This window comes from Drosophila elegans, unplaced genomic scaffold (assembly GCF_018152505.1).
Source record: "Drosophila elegans isolate 14027-0461.03 unplaced genomic scaffold, ASM1815250v1 contig_149, whole genome shotgun sequence".
NCBI lineage: Eukaryota > Metazoa > Arthropoda > Insecta > Diptera > Drosophilidae > Drosophila > Drosophila elegans.
The window spans coordinates 6,570,976-6,590,589 of NW_024545513.1; the positions used below are offsets into that span (position 1 = coordinate 6,570,976).

Below are 19,614 nucleotides of genomic sequence, written 5' to 3' on the forward strand. Positions count from 1 at the left end.
TTTATCCTTTTTTGTGAAACTTTTACCCTTGTTGTTGGACACCTTTTTCAGGTTTTCAAGAATATTTTCCCTTTTTTTTTTGGAGGGCGGAAGGTCAGGAGGGTTGGCTGTTCATCAGGACATCAGCAAGCAAATGATGTTAAATCGCACGGAAAGTCACAGCGTGAATCCTGTCCAGCAGGACTTTCCCGCGGAGAAGTCGTCGTTCGTGCCATTGAAGATGCCACACTGTCATTGATGCGTGTGTGGGTGGGTGGGTTGCTTTAGTTGGGTGGTTTACCCCCCACAGGACCTACCACCACCCCCTCGTCGTCCTTGGCTCATTATAAACGGCGGCCACTGTTGCACGGACGTCGACGATGACGACGACGACGACGACGGCGACGTCGCTACCTGTTGGAAATGCAAACAACGCGGGCAGAGGTCCTTGAAGCGCCTGCGCTGGAAGCAAATCTCCACAAGGTCGTCCCGTTGGGTGGCCACCCCACAAAATGGGTGGCTGTGCTCACTGTTGCTCCTTTCATTCAAATCGTCAACGACTTCGTTCTGGAGACTTACGAATGCAACCAAAAGTAACGGTCAGTTTATTAGAAATTGCTAAGACCCTAAACTGAATGGGATTCTTTTACAATTCTACGAAGCAAAGTTATGCAAATCTTGCATCTAGGAAAAGTGCACTCCTTTATCCAATTCCTCGGAAATGGCTGCCTTTAACAAACAAAAAATTTCTGGTGTAAAGATTTTACAACCGAATTACACCCAAAAAAAGTTGGTCATAAAAACTAAACTACTGTTGCACGAAGTTTAAACTATTGGGTATGAAAATATTCTCAATAAGAGTAAGTATTAAATGAAGACCACGAAAGTATCAAACTAAAACTTATGTGGTTTAAATATAAGGCCCTAGACTACAAATCTTCGGTATAGAAATGAAACTAAAAAGTATATAGGATAGAATTAATACTAAAACTTAACTATCTTTTCTTTTTGAGTGTAGCTCTCAATGAGAATGAAAGCATTCATTTGCAGATGCAATTCTAAGAAATTGGCTTAAATTGTTACCCATTTTTATTGTGCTTTTGACTTGAGGGAAATCTGCCATTTGAAATGCCAATGGTGGAATTTATCCGATTCTGAGCCATGAACACTACCAGTTGGATGCCACTTTTCCAAGAAAACAACTTCCATTTGCATCTCTTCCAAGAACTGATTTTTCTACGAATCGAAAATGCAAGTTCGAAATATTGACAGCAAATCTGTTTAAATTTCTTAAAAAAAAACAATTTTTACGGAGATTTCAGTTTTATTTAGACAATAACAGTAAGTGTGTCATTTAATTTTATTTGGCAAATATCTTATCCATAAAAAGAAGAATTTTCAGTTGTTTTACTTTTCTTTAATCGCCTGACGTAATACATTTTCTTATCAAGCTTTTAAACAAACAAACAAAGAAGTTATACAAAAAGTATATAAAGATAATACTATAAAGAGTCTGACATTTATCTAGAGCTTTTAGTAGTTATCTTGATTTTGTGGAGCGTAAGCAATAAAAAGAATATAATTAAAAGTAAAAAAAAATGTTATAACAGAAAAACAATCTTATACAATTATTTAAATAAAATATGAATCACGGGGTTTCCTTGACAAAAGAAAACAAATATAAATTACAGAATAGCCTGGAGTTTTTAACAATTTGTTGCTGCTAAAGAAAAAAAATATATTAAATTATTGTATGAGGAAAAATATAATTTACAGAATTGACGGGAGATTTAGACACTTTGTAGCTGCTAAAAAAATGAAGTTATATTGTTGGTTGAAAAAATAAGTATTTAATCTATAATGTGAGCACAAATACAAGTCACAGAATTAACTGGAGATTTAAACAATTTGTAGCTGCTAAATTAATAAAGCTATACTTTTGTTTAAAAAAGAAAGTATTAAATCTATAGTATAAGGAAAAGGCCGCTTATGAGCCATACAAAACTGGAGACTAAAATTCCCGCCGAACCGGAAGTCAAGGGAACAGTGAAATTCGGATGCATATGATCCAAATTGTGGGTGCTGGGCAAATCCGTGAAGTAGTTGGCCCAAATGGCAAAGGTCAGCAGGTCGTTCTGCTGCTTCAATAGGTTTAAATTTACAAAAACGGGTTTATCGGGATTTGCGGACGCCTCGGGTGATTCCGTCCAATCGAATTCCGATACAGCAACGGGCAGGAATTGAGCATTCAATGTGCTGGGCATTATTAACCGACGGCCACGTGGAGCAGCTGGAAAATTGGCAGAAATATTTAGCTTAGTGAAGTGATGCCTATTGATGACATCTTCGAATTTGGGGAATATGTAGCCACAACTGGAGAGATGCTCATTGGTGCAGGCGAACAGAGCACAAGTGGCCTGCTCGCTGCGATCCACTCGAATGACCGTGGTCTCATTGCCCCAATAGGCGGCTATTCTATAGCGATAGGCTTTGGCCCCAATGGCGATGTCCTCGCTGGACTCCGTCAACTTCCGTGCGATGGCAAAGGTGCAACAGAAGCTGCCGTGGCACAGAGTACGCTCCAAACTGAGGAAATTCTCCTCGAGCAGCTCACTTTCGAAGATATCCACATTGTAGTCCTTGTAGGTGGCCACTCCCGTCACTCGGGCGGTTTTCAATTGGGGCGTGAACAGAGGCGTAAAACTGGGTACCAGTTGACCATGCTCCTTCTTCGGCACCTCCGCAATCAGTAGTTTCGTGGTTGGCTCCTCGAAAATCTCCGCGATCAGTCTGCCACCTCGACCGGCATATATCCCCGATCCTGTCGTCCGTCCACTGGGCGCACTGGCATCGGCGGCCAGCAGATTGACATCGTTGCCAAAGGCCCAGCCCTCTTGCAGTTGAATGGCGCCCAGAAATGGCAGTTCCGAAAACCAATAGGTGGGATACACGATATCGGTGATGTTCAGCTCCCTGACCAATTTCACAGCCGGCTCGTAGAACAACATATCGAAGCAGATGAAATGGCCAAAGGTTACCCCAAAATCAGTGGTAAATGTGGCTATATCGGGGGAGCGGAGCACCGCTGTGTTCACATACTCGTGTCGCCACAGATGGGTCTTCCGGTATCGCGAGATCACTCTGCCCCTGCGATCGAACACCACGTTCGTGTTGAAGTACAGCACTCCCGACGCAGGACATGGATTGAAGGTATCGGAGCCAGCTCCGTTGGCGCAGAGTTCCTTCTCCACCAGATTAATGACCACATAGACGGCATTGGATCGCGCCGAGCACGACAGTTCGATGAGGAAGAGCTCGTAGTCCGTCTGATAGCAGGGCGTCACATTCTCGGATTCGTGGGGCACAAAGGTGGCTGTGCTCCGATCGTTGAGGATATGCTCGGGGAACACAATGATGTCCACATCGCCGGCATCTTTGATGATCTGCTGGAAGGATTCCGATGCGAAAGTGGTACGATCCCTGGCATTATCGCCCTCCAGCTCTTTGTGTTCCACCACCGCTGCCCAATAAGTGGGATCACCAGGCTTCGAAAGCTAGGGGAAAAATATATTATCAGTATTTTATCAGTATCAGTATTTAAACTATTTTCCCCATTGGAAAAATAAATAAATAACTGCAAACATATATCACCTAGAAGGAATCTATACTAAGATTCTGAAATTTCGTATACGACAAGAAGATATCAATACTATAATTTAGAAATTAAGTATACGACTAGAAGAACCGTCATCATTAACGTTAAATATGTTCAAAATGTAAAGATCAAATTAATTATACTCAATAATAATGTAAAATAAAAACAATTTTTATTTTTTTATCACAACTAATGTTTAGAGTTTAGTAATCAAGTATACGTCATGTGGTCCAGCTTTGAAACTAAAAATGTATTTAAACAATATGTCGACTATGCTGACTTTTACCTTTTTTTTACTTATAATGAACAATAAACTTAAATAAAATACAAATATATGTTTTTCGATATTGGATATATTTACCTGTTGAGAGCTAGTGAAAAACACAATTAGGAGCAAAAAACACAATTGAATGGCCTTCATGGCGGGACCGTGACTAAAATCCAACTGCCAAGCCACTGTGATCTTGGCCAAAAACGAAGACTATGCATTAAGTGCAGGGCCAAAAACGAAATTGTTATACCTTCCATATAGACGAATTATTTTACGAGGCGGCTACGACCAGATTATGTATTTCGGCCGATAAGACCTGTGATTATATCTCTTATCTCATATGAATCATAAACGCCAATTATCAACGGGTTAATAGTCTCTTAAATTCAAATGTTCGGGGGTGCTGAAAAGACTATTTTAAATGAGATAGCAATTTACTACGGTATAATATTAATCTGACTTAAACAAAGAAAGATATGAGAAATATTCGCAAACAATAACAGATTATGGTGCCATTTCATCAGCCGACTTTTATAATTATTACTCTTTGAATAACTTCCCTTGTTTATTTTTAATTTTTAAGTTATTTTTGACGAAAATTTATCGCTTAGATTTAATTTAAATTAATTAATTATCAATTTTATTAATTTCTACAATTTTAATAACTCTTAATTTAACATTCTTGTGAACATAAAAAATACGTAGAGCATCAAGCGAAAAGTATATTACTCAGCATTTGAAAAAGAAGACTAAAGATTAGTTGTTTCTTAGGGTAGGATTTAAATTAACTTACTTAAGAGAGGTTATCAGCTGCAACATTCAAAAACGATATCGATTAGTGGAACAATCGAACTCGCCTTGAGCTTTAAGCTTCCGCACTAGTCACACTGCGACAGCTGTTGTTATAACGATGATGAGAGAGGAGAGAGCAAGAGATTCGTTTCAATCGACTTTTGTAGAGTTGGAAAAACATCGATGTCACCGCCAAGCATCGATATTTTGAAAGCATCGATGACATCGATGTTGGCATCGATGTATCTCCACCACTAACCTCTACTTCCCGCAACAAAAACAACACTTTCAGAACAACAACACAGACCGTAACTACAACAACGCAACGAGATTGTAATCAATTTGTTAACAGTTATTAGCGGGCTACCAAATAATAATAGCAGCAGTTCCAATGCGCCCAACCTACGGTAAAAAGCATTCGAAGGAGAGCACCTAGAAAGAGATAGAAAAACGGTGAAGGTCGCTGCAGAATGAGAAAGAGCGAAAGAGAGGGAGATAATTGATTCGCAGGTTAGTTGTTTTTGGTGTGTGTTGGTGAATATTCTATTAACCCCTATGTGCTTGTGTTGACATTCTGTTAACCCTGTGTGTTTGCGTGTTTATTCAGCCAGCAACTGATATAATCAATCTTTGATTACTACTTAAGTCTTGACGGCGAAGCAAAACAAATCGAGATCCGAACCGGATTAACTGGCATCTGGAATATCTCCCGCGGAACAGTATATCTCCCCTTGGGAAGGTAAGTTATACCGACTACGTTTGCCGCGTATTTCTTATCGGCAACGTGATAATCGACCGATTTGCCGATTAAATTTCAAATTTTAAAATTGGCAATTCATCATTAGTCATTTATACATAATTTATACTTATTTGCTTAGATTAGCATAGGTAATTTATGCTGATGTATTGTTTTTTTGTCTCTTAATTTTCGTACAATAATGTGCTTAGTACAGATCACTTTTAATCATACTACTTAATTTCATCACAGTCAAGAAATTTAAAATGGCAATTTAAAACGGAATCTTTATTAGTGAATAACCTGAATTCTCAGGCAAGTTGTGCATGAAAAATACAAATGACTCCAAAGATTGTATTTAGTGTATAAACAGGAGCTTTTAATGACCAGTGTACTCTAGATAACTAGTTCTAGATTATTAAATTCAATTTACACAATCAGAACAAAGTTTCGGGGCAAATCAAATTGTTTAGCCATGATGACAACATTCTTTGGCGAACTAAATATTTTTACACAGCAAAAGCAATGAAATTCACTTCCAACCTGTATTTCTCCTGCAAAACAACCGATAACGCAGAATTTTTGACATGCCAGATAAAATACAAAAACAAAAAAACCTCAACATCAATATTAAACAATATGATATATGTTACTTCGAGTATTTGTTTTCATAGCACTTGTGCTGCAGTGGCTTCTAGTATTACACGTTTTGGTGATTAAACCATTTTAGGACACTATAAAAAAAATCATAAAATATTAATGTCATACATATATCTTAACCTTCCTTAAAATAATCATTAAGAAAGCTATTTAGTTCCAAGCCGTAGCCATATGATACTTTTATTCGTTTGTTTAAAGCCAATAACAATGTTGATGATACTTTTAAGAACCCTAAACACTTAAAAAAACATAGAACTAGTTTAAAATTTTCATGCATGAGTACTCTACACAGTATATTATCATATTTTTATTATATGTTATTTAGAAGACTTTTTCAATTATTTTAATCTTTAAAATTAAAATTGTTTTATTGGCGTGATATAATTTATAAGATATAATACTGATATTTTAAGATATCTTATTATAAGACCATCAGTATGGATTTTCTTGTAATATTTTTAGTCATAACTTTGATAAATACCTTTTAGTAATCCCATAAATCTGTTCCTCTCAGATATGGCCTTGAATCTGAAGGCCCTTCTGGGCATGTTGTTCGTGTTCATCGGTTGCTGCAGCAACGTGGTGTTCCTGGAGCTGATAATCCAAATCGATCCGGGTGCGGGCAACCTGATCACCTTCGCCCAGTTCCTGTTCATCGCACTGGAGGGTCTGGTCTTCACCTCCAAGTTCTTTACGGTGCGTCCGAAGATTGCCCTGAAGGACTACGTCATATTGGTGGCCCTGTTCTTTGGAGCGAACGTGTGCAACAACTATGCGTTCAACTTCAACATACCCATGCCGCTGCACATGATCTTCCGCAGTGGATCACTGATGGCCAACATGATCATGGGCATTGTGCTGCTAAAGAAGCGCTACAACCTGCGTCAGTACAGTTCGGTGGCCATGATCACGGCGGGCATTATCCTCTGCACGCTGGTCTCCAGCGGCGATGTCAAGGATAACACACACCACAGCCTTAAGGTGGACACCTCCTACTCGGACTTCTTCTGGTGGTCGGTGGGCATTGGTCTGCTGACGATCGCCCTGCTGGTCACAGCCTATATGGGCATCTACCAGGAGGTGATCTACAAGAAGTACGGCAAACATCCCAGCGAGGCGTTGTTCTTCACGCACATGTTGCCGCTGCCGGGATTCCTGATTATGGCGGGCAACATAGTGCAGCACTTTGGCATTGCGTGGTCGTCGGAACCGGTGGCGGTGCCCCTACTCGGCGCCATTGGCCTGGAATGGAAGTTCCCGCTGATGCTGTTCTACCTGCTGTGCAACGTGGTCACCCAGTACGTATGCATCAGCGCCGTCTATGTGCTGACCACCGAATGTGCCTCGCTCACCGTCACCCTGGTGGTCACGTTGCGCAAGTTCGTCTCGCTGCTGTTCTCCATCATCTACTTCCGCAATCCCTTCACGCTCAACCATTGGCTGGGCACCATCCTGGTCTTTTTCGGCACCATACTGTTCGCCAATGTGATCAACCAGGTGAGAGACGCCTATCGGGCCAGGTGGAGCGGGAAGGGCCGCTTCGACACCGCTCCGGTGGCCAAGAAAGTGGAGTAATCTGTAATCCCCATCTCCGAGGGCTGTGTTGGATCATCCTGCTGCAGAGGCCATTAACCATTAGTACGTAGTCCTAGCGCCTTGTTTGTAAATAAAATACAATTAATTTCGGAATACGCTTAGTGTTAGATGCCTCTTTGTCTGTTTCGTTGGCCTTGATTGTCGCAAAATGTGTTTTTATGCGTGTTTTCATACATTTTCTATTGTTTTTTTTTTTTTACATAAATAAATTGTCCAAAATGTTGTATTATACAAAATGAAGAGCTTTGAGCTCAAAGCCTTATATTGTATTTATTTTTTAAATAAATTCTTGAAAGGTAAAATTCAACAAATCATTTTTGAAACAAAAAGGGAGGGATAACTAACCTTTTAATTTCCTTTTTTCCATGTTTGTAACCAATCCAAAACCTTTTCATACTTTTTAATTGCTTTGTCCTTATCATAGTTACAGAAATAAATAAGTGACTCAAGCATCTTGAATCCAAGACATAAGATATGAAATTTTTGGGTCTTGAGAGTTAAAACTTATTAGTCAGCCTGCCAAAATTTCCAAGAAAGTTTCCGAAATCGAGGTTACTCTTCTATTTCCGCCCACGTTCAAAGATATATGTTGTTACGTTTGTATAATATCAAAGCCATACATACAATCATAGTGTTATCTCGCACTGTGTGAGTTTATATTATTTGATCAGTTGTTTTTCGGTGAAGGATTTCGGTAGATAGCTATTTTAGACAGACTTGCGCACGTTTATGTGTAAGAAAAACAAACTTTTATTGCCACATTCTTGTATAAGTATGTATTTGTATATAGGTAATATATATATGTATATTCAATGAGTTAATACTTATGAAAGGGATTTTTTCGGGGAAATTGTGTTATCGGGCTCCAACTTCACACACTACAATATCGTACATAACATTCGCTTGTGTTTGCTACTTTTTTGTTTAATTTAAATGCACAGGTAAGTACAGGAATATCAGGAATCAAAGAACAGAAGGCGCGAGAGCAAAAAAAAATATATATATATTAAATTATCAAAACGAAACTCATGATGGATAGTTTGGACAGGCTGATTGGAGAGGCAGCTGGCTGAGTGATCGAATCACTGGCTTTCTTACTGCTCATCCTTGTCCTTGGCACCGTGCTTGAGAATGCGCGTGAACTCCAGATAGTCAAATAGGCCGTTTTTAATGGGCGCCTCCCGATACATCTCGTCCACCTGGGGGTAAAAAGGGGAAATATTATATTATAATGGCAAAATCGAATATCTAAATATTTAAGTAAGATTTAAAGGCCATCCATTCCATCATTTTATTCTACTCTCTTATTATACTACTAATACAGATTTGTATACTACTAATATTACTCAAAGTAAAGCCACACTTTATAAAAGGTTCAACGTTCTCATCAAAGTATTTAAATGTCAACAATTACTTTTAAACTATCAAGAAAAATTTAGCAAATAGGTAAACACAAACATTTTTGAATAAATAAGTAAGAGGAGCAGCTAAAAGTTCAACGACTATGCAAATAAACTCAGCAAATAAAGAATTTTCAGATTGTAGAAGCCAATTTCTGACTTTAAAAGGTAGTTCTTATAATTCTACATTTTTAAATAGAATACCTCCTTAAAGTTAATGACAACTAACAGAAGTCAAACAGTCCGGGTAATTAAACACCCTGGCTATTACTATTTTGTCTTCATAATTTGAAACCACAAGTTATATGCTATAGCTTTCCATCTGATAATGCTATATTGGAATATAATAACTAGTTTAAAGAAACTTAAGTGCCGTCGTTGTGTGATTAAAGATCTATTTAGTACAACTTATAAACCCTTTAAAACTTACATCCTCATCTGTGAAACGGTCGCCCATGGTGGTCAGCAGCTCCCTAAGCCGATCCTCGGGCAGCACGCCCATGTTCTCCTCGTCGAAGCAGCCGAAGGCGTTCTTAATCACATCCTCGGGATCGGTGCCCTGCAGCCGCTCCCCGAAGAGCGTGAGGAACATGGTGAAGTTGATGGGTCCGGGCGCCTCGTTCATCATGCCATCGAGGTAGTCGTCCGTGGGGTTCTTGCCCAGCGAGGCCAGCATATCGTGCAGATCCTCCTTCTCCACAAAGCCATCGCGATTCTGGTCGATCATGTTAAAGGCCTCCTTAAATTCGGCGATCTGCGCCTGGTCGAACATGGCGAAGACATTGGAGGTGGCGCGTTGGGCGCGTTTCTTGGTGGTGGCGCGACGTCCGGCGGTCTTGCGGGATGACATGATTGGGGCTGGCTTATTGGACGATGGATCTAGTAAAGCTAAATGGAGCTAGATGGCGGAGCCGGCGGAGCTGGTGGAATCGCGCTGAAGTGATGTGTGTGCGGCGTGGATCTGAAAGACGAACAGAAAAAGTGACGACTCACATTAGCATTTCGTTGGCCGGGTATGTATTTATGGCTATATATAGACATATTGCAGCGAATTCCGCTGAAACCGATTTTCAATGCTCCCCAAACAAACTGTGTCAACACACAGTAAGTGCTCTATACAATGAAATCATCGAGAAATTTAGATTAAAGATAAATTGGCAAGATAAAGATAAACTAAAATATAATGGTTGCATCAAATTTCAGGATGGCATTTTTCTTTTGAGTAAAATCATAGATAAAGATGTTTTAAAAAAAAATGTTGGTACTCAATGGAGGTTTTACTACCCCTTCGATGTATGACCCATGCTTATCACACTTTAAAACTGGAAGTAAACTTATTTTCCAGTGGATCAGAGTTCACCTTATCGAATGTCCACTGTGTGCGACTCATGCACTCACACATGCGCAGTTTTTCTGAGTCACTCGCGCAAATGAAAATGACACGTATGGGAGTTTGGCTCTCTCTCAGCTTATTTCTCTTTCTGTATGGGTGTTTATCAATGCTGTTGAACTGCGGTTTACAAAAACAATCCTCACAAATTTGGCTCATTGAAAACATTCTCACACAAACACACATACGCCGTTTCAATTAAAGGCCTTAAAAGGCTTGAAAACAACAGCAACTGAAGCCCCCAATTCCACTCGAAAACTTAAGTTATGCCAAATGTTGACTTATCACTTTTAGATTTACATTCAAATGGTTTCATTTACCACGAAAACAATTGTTTTTTTTTGCGCGCTGCCGACGCTGACTCATACACACACACTCAAACACGCACACCCACAAAGGGCAGCGCCCTTAAAGTTCTTCCTTTTTTGTATTTCTCTTGATTCCGTTTGATTTGATTCATACTCACAGCTGCCGAATGTCGAGTGTTTAATACTTTCCAAGTTTCGTTAATGCAACTTACGAGCAGCTGCACTTTTGTCTTTTATAAAAACCTTTTTTTTGTTCGAAGATTCGATGGGCAAGTGTGACCGACAGCTGACGAATTAAAAAATACCACGAACTGTGCCGGATAATACTGAAAAAATATTCCAAAAGGCCCATCTGGTTCTGGACTTTGCTAACTGGCCTAGAACTTGGATATTCGTTTAGTCAAGACTCAATCCCTTTTTTTCATAAAGTTAATAAATAACTAGATAATAATAATTTTGCTAAAGTTATTATAAAATTGGCTAGAAGTTTGCAAGTAAATAATAAGTAATTTTTTGTCAGTTTAAATCAAAGTTGTCGGGTTTTCCTTATTTCGTTTGATATAGAAGCATAATCAAAATTAAACGAGTATTAGAGAGTTTTATTAACAGGACCTAGTGGAATAAGTGTACTGACTAGGACATTTGTCTTTTATAAAGTTAATCTTACCGAACCGTGCTTTCTTTCTTTTGAATTAGGAAATTTGAGAGCAAAGTTGTTCTTATAAACACCAAAAAACTTGTCCAGGAATGGCTTTCGGCAATGGCAGACATTTGAATTGCCCGCGCTCTTATCAGAGTTTAATAGAAAATCGGTATTTTGTATTAGTTTTTCTTGGGAAAACCCTCCCTTCTAGTGAATTTCAACACGCGCGATCTGGCAACACTGGTCGAAGGAAGGTGTTTGGAAATGTTCGATATTTTGTGGAAATTCTGAGACCTGAATGAAAAGAGCCATGCTTTAGGGCGTTAATAAAAGGATTTCCCAGCACACCAGCTCCTTGGCAGCGCGTGAAAATCGAGTCGAGTGAAAATCGAATCAGTTGACACAATCCAATTAAATTCGAACTGCGATTTGCAGGAGAAGATGTGTCTATACCACATATCTGTGTATCTGTGTGCGAGGTGGCCTCTGGCTGTGTGCGTGTGGGTGTGAGTGAGTGTTAGTGTGTGTGTGTGTGGGCACACTGGAAAGAATCAATAAAGGATGTGCTGCGGATTGCTGAGCGAGAAAAAAGGACGAAAAGTGCTTGCCAGAGCGAATTACAGTTAACTTTTGGCACGAATAACGGTTAAACAAAGCCCAGCGAGAGAACATTTCAAAACAAAACGAACGAGTGTGTTAATTAGCAAATTAGCGAGTGGGTGGCCGCAGGATTTTCCACAGGACCCTCCTCCATATATTTTGGATTCCTGCACATTGACAAGATGATGATGAGATACTGCCTGATAATTGCATTGCAGCTGTCTCTGGCATGTGAGTATTAAACAAGAACAAATAAAAACAAATGGAGGGGGTGGATGATAAAGAGAGGGGGTGGAGTGGCAAGGGGTGGAGTGAAAGAGGAGGAGCAGGTGGCCACCGCCTTGGAAATACCCACCAGCCCACTTTAATCCCAATGCAAACTAACTAATTGCTTATTTTACCTACCCAAAAACCTTTGGAAAATCCCCACCCAATCCCCACCAGACTCCGTGGAGGTGCACTTCGAGGCACCGGACAGCGGTTTCTTCCTGAAGCACGCCCGCCAACCACCTGTGACGCCGGAGATCGCCAATGTGCAGACATCGTCGGCGGTGCCGCCACTCCGCCAAAGATCCTCCTACGATTCCGTGTTATCCCTGGACCGATTCACCGTGGTGGAGACCACCCAGCCGGTGTCCATACGCGCCAGCTACGGACCCTTCTCCACCAAGCAGACGGTGCCAGCCCGCTACATTGTGCCGGACACAATGGACAGCCAGTCGGGCGATTACATGAGCGTGAGTAGACCACCCCGAATCCTGTCCAGCAATGCCATCCATTTTATATTACTTTATCCCACCACCCACAGAATGCCACGCTACTCGAGCTCCAGCAGCCCAACATGCACCTGGACATCTCGGCCCATTTGGTGCGCTCCAGCGTCTCGCAGGATGCCCCCGTGCTGCGTGTGCTGTTCCATGCCGGAGCCGATCCTGGTGGCCACTTGCAGCGCCAAAAGGTCTGCGTACTGCTGCACGTGGCCATGGGCTCGGAGCAGCCGCTCAAGGGTCGCTGCATGCCAGAGGGCGAGGACGGTGTGTGCGTGGCCGAGGTGGTGGTCCCACTGGGCTGGTGGCCCCAACTGCCGGCGCCCACCCAAGATGGCAGTGGTCAGGCCGCACCCAAGGTGCCGCAGCGCTACGCCCAGGTGTCGTACAGTGTGTTCGAGCCACCGCTGCGGAATCCCGAGCAATGTGAGCCCAAGGTGCAGATCCAACCGCTCACAACGTTCGCCCAGGTGCCACTGCTGGCCGCCAGGACACCATATCGCATGCTGCGCGCCGACGATGCCGTTACCTTCCTGCTGCCGCAGCACCCCCTCTATCCGCTGTCCCGCCTCCATGTCCCGGTCTTCCTGCATCAGTATCCCGACCAGCGGGTGGCCGCCTTCACGGTGCGAGCCCGCGTCAAGGCGGGCCTGAGGATACTGGGCGCCACCGCCTCCACCGATCAGTGGAGCGTCTCGGTGGAGAAGGAGAACCCCAAGCACACGACCGCCCGCGTGACTGCGTTCCGCAAGGAGGCGGAATCCAGTAGCCTGGAGAGCAGCGGCGGCAACTACACCAGCGAGGTCTTCGAGGTCTTCTCCTGGCTGCTCGAGGTGGCCGAGGACACCAACGACATTGTGGACGGCGGCAAGATCGTGTGGTCCGTGACCCATGTGTATGACACGCCCAAGGACAAGGACTCCGGCGAGCTGGTGATACCCGATGACAACAAGAAGCGACTGATCGCCAAGCTGGAGATCAACAAGGACGACATCCAGGCGGTGCTGCCGATGGCCAAGATCTGGGAGGTGATGAACACGGCGGTCCTGACGGGGCGACAGGTGGCCCAGGCCATGAAGGTGTTCATCGTGTCGCAGGCGGGCAAGGTGGCCGATGTGACGCTCCAGAGCTCCTGCCATGCCGAGGATGAGAGTGTGATCAAGGTGGGAGTTTTGGCCATCACTCAATGTCTCAATTAACGGACTAATCAATAAATCAATCCTTGCAGGTTTCCTCCTCCTGCAGCTCCGTTTATGTGGACGGTTCCGAGCAGCGCGGCTCCTCCAACGCCTCCGTCATCGTCAAGTATGGCACCTATGTGGGCGTGGCCAAGTTCATCGTCTGGATGCCCGAGTTCCCACTGGAGGTCTACATATCCGATTTCCGTCTCTCACAGATCAAGGGATGGAAAGTAACCGATGACAATCACTATCTGTGAGTCTTATTTCTCTTCTTTTTTTTGGATAAACTAAAATGGAGTTACACATTCATTAGCTTTTTTTTTTTGTTTTGTAACGAACTCAAGATGAGGTTCTTGGACTTATTTTTATTTATTTATTTATTTCGCCAACTATATTTAACAATATTCATACGCACAATATTGAAAAAATAATCGATCAATTTATTTTTGAGATCAGAATTATGTTAAATGGAAATTTGTTGCACTCACACAAGGCTCTATAAAGTGCCTCGTTTTGTGAGTTTCCCATTATTTTTATGGCTCTCACTATTTTTCAAAATTGTTTATGCCTCGTTTCTAAATTCACAAACTATAATTTATGGCTCATAAATTTAGAAACAATAATACTCACTGGCAATTAAAGTTTAAAAGTATTAACTCACCATAGAAAACTTTTGGGTAGAAACTAAATTTCATTGGATACACAGCAAATACAGTTTGTATTTTAAATGTATGTGCAATTCCTTTAATTGTTAAAAACAATAAATACTTCAATTGTTTACTGTAAGAAAAATTGACTAATGATTTGTTATTTAAATGTATGTATAGCTAAGTAATGTTCTAATTGATTGTATTGTATTATTTAGGGTTATTCTGTTTTTAAGAAACAATTAAAGTAATTTATTCTTCATTTAAAACTACAGACATAAATTTCACTATTTCCACACAATTAACCAAAAGTATGAAATATATCATCACTAAAGCTTATTATAACAAACTCTAAATTACATTTCATTTTTTTTAAGTTGGCTTTTATATTTCAATATAACTTATATTCTTGCTCTCCTTTACTTTGCAGACACAACAAGCAATCGCGACGAAGGAAGAAGAGGTCCTACGTTTGGGGCCAGCATGGAACCAACTACTATAATAATCTGGGAGCAGACAAGACGATTTGTCGAGCTCGCTATCAGCAGAGTCCCGTGGAGGTGTACGCCAAATTCCTGGCCGTGGATCAGGTGAGTCCTTGTGGGCCCCTTAAAACTCACTCTAGATTTTAATCCTTAATCCTTATTTTATTCAGAACTCTGGACGCACCAGCTACTTTATCTCGAGGCGAACAGGCCTGAGGGTGACGGATCTGGTGCAGCCACTGCTGCGAGTGGCCGATCCCAAGATTGCCTCGCTCAAGGGTCGCATCCTGCAGGGCAAGTCGATGGGGCGCACGGATGTGCAGGTTTTGTCACCCATCACGGGTCGCGTTATCGGCACCAAGGAGATCCGCGTGGGCAGCGACAAGGTCAACCTCTCCAAGCTCATCGTGCGCGTCATTTCGGGGCTTCAGCTCACCATCAGTCCGGACAACACCATTGAGAACGGCTACCTGGCAGAGACCTCCGTCACCCACAAACTGACCGCCCAATATCAGGAGGGACTGCTCGACATCGATCTGGAATTCTCCGATGGCTCCAAGACGCCGTTGCGGTAAGTACAACTTTGTTTACTTTGGCAATATAACAAAAATCACATGCAAATATATCTTAACAAATCATATTTTCTTAGCAAATTATTTATCAAATAGTTTTTAACTGATTGAAATCTTAGATATTTATTTTTATAATATAGTTATATATATACGCATGACAAAAACCTTATCAAAAAGAAACAATTAAATGGGAGAGATATAAATTAATAATTAAAATCTTAATAAATATGGAAATATTTCGAAAAATGTATATAAATTCTTTTATGTTAGAAGTAAAATGTTATTTGTTATGTAATACTTCCAAACTCTTTCGATAAGTAGTTTATTAATTTTATTATGACAAATATGCAAAAACCCTAAAAAAAAACAATATTTCAATGAATAATGCTGGTGTATTCTTGCAGTGACATTGCCGTGGAGGACTACTTCCTGCTGGTGGAGAGTCTGGACACCGAGGTGGTGGCCTTTGCGCCCATGCTGGCTTCCCACCATCCGCGCGTCATCGCCGTGGGCGAGGGCAATGGCAACCTGCTGCGCGTGACCCTTCTGCTGTCCGAGGAGTGTCGCCAGAGACGCGGCACCCTGAGCAGCTCCAAGCAGAACAAATCGAATGCAGCGCCGCTGGCCAGCGCACTGGCCTCCATCGAGGTGGACTTCAACAATGTGGATATCGTGAGCAAACAGGAGGCGATCCAGAACGATGGCACTGTGGGCAGGGAGAGGAAGAACTACAGGCAGACAGGCGATCTGGCTGACATAATAGGTGGGTGCGGGCTTTAGTTATTTACCCTGATCTCTTATTAACCCTTTTGCAAACCCATTTTCCATTTTCTTTTCAGTGGGCATTCCGTTGCGCGACTCTAGTCAGCTATATGAACCCACTGTTCAGGCGCGTCAGCATCGTGGCAGCATCCAGGCTGTCCACAAGGGTCATCATGGCAAGGGCCTCGCCGGCACTGGCAACATGTCCTCCATGGAACTGGGCATGTACGTTCTGCTCACGGCCTTCTGCTTTGCCATCATTGTGTTTGTCATCTCCTGCGTGGTGTACGCCTCCAAGTTCCGGCCGGCGATGATCGAGTCCGGCTTGGATCCGCTGTCGGCGGGCAAGGGCAGCGGTTCGGGCGGATCGGGTGGCTTCCGGGATGTGCGGCTGAAGGAGTCGACCACCAATGCCCACGATTGGGTCTGGCTGGGACGCTCCACCATCGATCGCCAGTCCATTGTGGCCGAAACGAATACGCATTTGAACCCACGCGGTAATTGTACTTCAATTTCTATTTATGTATTTACATACTTATTTGTATGCGTTTTGGAGTAGATTCTCGCATGCGCATCACCAGCAATCCCATTGTGAACTACGACAACGGACGACGAGTGAGCTCCTTTGACCAGCAGCCCAAGCTGCAGACGCACATTGTGCCGGCCTCCAATCTGAACAAGCAGCACGCCGACCAGTGAGTATTGTGTTTGGTTGGTTGTCACAACACCCTGCTTTCATTTCTCGATCCTTTTCAGCTATCTGGCCAACGAACGCAAGGATAATAATGCCTTGGACTACAAGCCGCCAGTGCCGCCGCACAGAAATGTGGGTGCTCGAGCCTGCCTGCCGGTTCAGCCTCTTCCCAGTTCAGGATCCGTAAAGGTAGGGAGGGTTATTGCTGGAAAAGCTCTGATCGAATGTATTTAACTGGGTGGCTTTTATTTGCCAGGATGCGCCCAACAAGCGTCACAGCCAGCTGTACAAACGTGAGCATTTACAGGGCAGCGACAACAATGCCAACCAACAGCCGCCGGCACAGCAGTTGAATCAGCAGCAGCCACCAGAGCGTCCACATCCGCTGGCCCATGGACATGCCCATCCGCAACAGCATCAACATCAACATCAGCAACAGCAACAGCATCAGCGCAGCCACAGCCACAGTCACAATTTCAGCCAGGAGCCACTCATCAAGGCGGCGCACAATAAGATCAAACAGCAGCAGCAGCAGCAGCAGCACGAGGAGCTGCACAACGCTGAGAAGCTGGTGGAGTACACGAATCCGCACCAGAAGAACGCCTTTCAGTTCGATTCGCTGACACCAAAGAGAGTTACCAAAGCAGCAGCAGCCGCAACAGCATCAGCAGCAGCATCAGCAGCAGTCGCGTCCTCGCCGGCAACGCCGTCCACAGCAGCAGTCGTCGTCCAGGGCAAAGCTAAGGGTAGGTTTATTTAACTGAAATGTGTAGGAAGAACCTGCTAACGATAGCTGTGTCTTCGATAGAAAACCACAGCATGGCCAGCAGCACTGGGGATGCGGCCAACTCGAATGGAACGGACGAGATCATGCGGCTGCCACCCAGCGCCGTCAGCCAGGAGCCCACCACGAAATCGTCGCGTGTCAAGCGCGCCACCGTGGTGGGCAATCCCATGTTCTCGGCCACCGTGGATGAGTCCGTCGCCCCCGGCGAGCGGCTTGGACTGGATGATCTCGACATGGACTACGAGCAGATCATGCACTACTTTGACAACCTAAAGGTGAGTTTATTAGGCGGTTTTTATCGAAAATTTGAGTTTATAATATTATGTACAAATCAAAGTCGTAAAATGGAGCTTAAGAACTCGCGTATGTAAATTGACTTTTTAATAGATACTCAAATGAAAGAAAGTTTTGTTATATTTATTAAAAATAAAGGGAGTAGGAATTCATTCCTAAGCTTAAAATTTTAAACTAATTTCGTAAATGATAATTATGAAGCTTAATAATTTGTGTAAATAATAAGTACTTTTAAATAGATACTCAGATAAAAGATTGTAAAAGTTACATCTAACTATTATAATTTTAAATCAATTAATTAAATTAAGCTTAAGAAATCGCGTATTTAAATGGATTTTTGAATAGTTACTCGGATGAGAGATTGAATATTATTAAAAATATAATAATATAAAATTATTTATTTAATTAATTTAAAATTATTTCCATGTTATTTGTAAATCTAATCAACCATTTCTATCTGATAGGAGTCAAATGCCTGAGTACAGGAGATCATTGCTAAAATTCGCGAGATATTGTCCACGTTCCATCACCGATATCAGACGGTTGCCACGCCCCTGACCTCGCCCACTCGCAAGCAGATGCAGCTGCTCGACGAGCTGGTCGCCGGAGTGACAACGGCCACGGGAATCACCGCACTCAAACCAACATTAGTGGCCCTGGTCGATGAAGATTCTAAGGATGAGGATGAGAATGAGGATAAGAACGTGAACGTGGATGAGGATGAGGATGAGGAAGCTGCCGAAGCATTCGATGCCTACGATGGAGCGTTGGACATCGAGAGCAGGCAGTTCTAGACCGTCAACCTGGCACAGATCTAAACGCAATTCTAGCAATAACCCCCAGTACTCAATGCAAAAAGAAAACGAAAGATGAAAACCTTTAGGCCGCTGCTCCACCCACTCCAAAAAACCAATCCGTGCTGAGATCAAGGAATCGGATGTCCGGCATGTTGTAGGCAAGCAAAGGGATACAAGTCGAAGGAGAAACATATTTATTGCTAGGCTAAGTTCATATTAATGCATACACCTATAGGCATATGTAATCGTGGAGATAATCCAAAAGTATCTCGAGGAGCGCGTGCCTGACACAATCGGAATCGACGGGCAACCCTATATAGTATACAACTATCTATATCTCTGTAACTGTAACTGTAACGATAACTGTATCTGTATCTGTATCTGTATCAGTATCTGCATAAGTACTATGGTGTTAGTTAAGGATCAGCCATCTAAAGCATAGCTTAGTCCATATACATTTTTTTCCATTCTCTTCGCTTCACACACACATACACACACACACACACACACACACGCATGTCCCATCCGTCTGATTCGATTCTTCTACTTTTCTATATATTCAACGATCTCGGCCCGATCTTGCATATCCTATATCTTC

General features: G+C 42.6%; 4 protein-coding genes across 5 annotated transcripts; 2 read left to right on the top strand and 2 right to left on the bottom strand.

Annotated features, from left to right (window-relative positions):
- Positions 1–1,806: 1,806 nt before the first annotated feature.
- LOC108141569 (vanin-like protein 1) lies at positions 1,807–4,104 on the bottom strand. Its single transcript, XM_017265018.2, has 2 exons — positions 3,996–4,104; positions 1,807–3,533 (listed from the first exon to the last, which is right to left on the bottom strand). The coding sequence occupies exons 1-2, from the start codon at positions 4,053–4,055 to the stop codon at positions 1,944–1,946; spliced, it is 1,650 nt and encodes a 549-aa protein (XP_017120507.1). The 5' UTR covers positions 4,056–4,104; the 3' UTR covers positions 1,807–1,943.
- An 814-nt stretch (positions 4,105–4,918) lies between these two features.
- On the top strand, positions 4,919–7,991 carry LOC108141135 (UDP-xylose and UDP-N-acetylglucosamine transporter). 2 transcript variants are annotated; one of them, XM_017264361.2, is made up of 3 exons: positions 4,919–5,207; positions 5,305–5,436; positions 6,608–7,991. In XM_017264361.2, exon 3 carries the CDS (start codon positions 6,610–6,612, stop codon positions 7,666–7,668), a length of 1,059 nt encoding a protein of 352 aa, XP_017119850.1. In that variant the 5' UTR covers positions 4,919–5,207; positions 5,305–5,436; positions 6,608–6,609; the 3' UTR covers positions 7,669–7,991. The 2 variants fall into 2 exon arrangements, with proteins under 2 accessions (XP_017119850.1, XP_017119858.1); XM_017264369.2 differs by having other exon boundaries at positions 5,344–5,436.
- A 424-nt stretch (positions 7,992–8,415) lies between these two features.
- Positions 8,416–11,077, bottom strand: LOC108141152 (myosin regulatory light chain sqh). The gene is made up of 3 exons (XM_017264380.2): positions 10,946–11,077; positions 9,520–10,050; positions 8,416–8,888 (listed from the first exon to the last, which is right to left on the bottom strand). The coding sequence occupies exons 2-3, from the start codon at positions 9,937–9,939 to the stop codon at positions 8,784–8,786; spliced, it is 525 nt and encodes a 174-aa protein (XP_017119869.1). The 5' UTR covers positions 9,940–10,050; positions 10,946–11,077; the 3' UTR covers positions 8,416–8,783.
- A 588-nt stretch (positions 11,078–11,665) lies between these two features.
- Positions 11,666–18,772, top strand: LOC108141101 (transmembrane protein 132E). The gene is made up of 13 exons (XM_017264313.2): positions 11,666–12,261; positions 12,475–12,767; positions 12,839–13,960; positions 14,026–14,231; positions 15,056–15,215; positions 15,281–15,681; positions 16,087–16,445; positions 16,522–16,941; positions 17,004–17,139; positions 17,201–17,327; positions 17,395–17,884; positions 17,947–18,200; positions 18,684–18,772. The coding sequence occupies exons 1-13, from the start codon at positions 12,213–12,215 to the stop codon at positions 18,696–18,698; spliced, it is 4,032 nt and encodes a 1,343-aa protein (XP_017119802.1). The 5' UTR covers positions 11,666–12,212; the 3' UTR covers positions 18,699–18,772.
- The last annotated feature ends 842 nt before the right edge of the window (positions 18,773–19,614 follow it).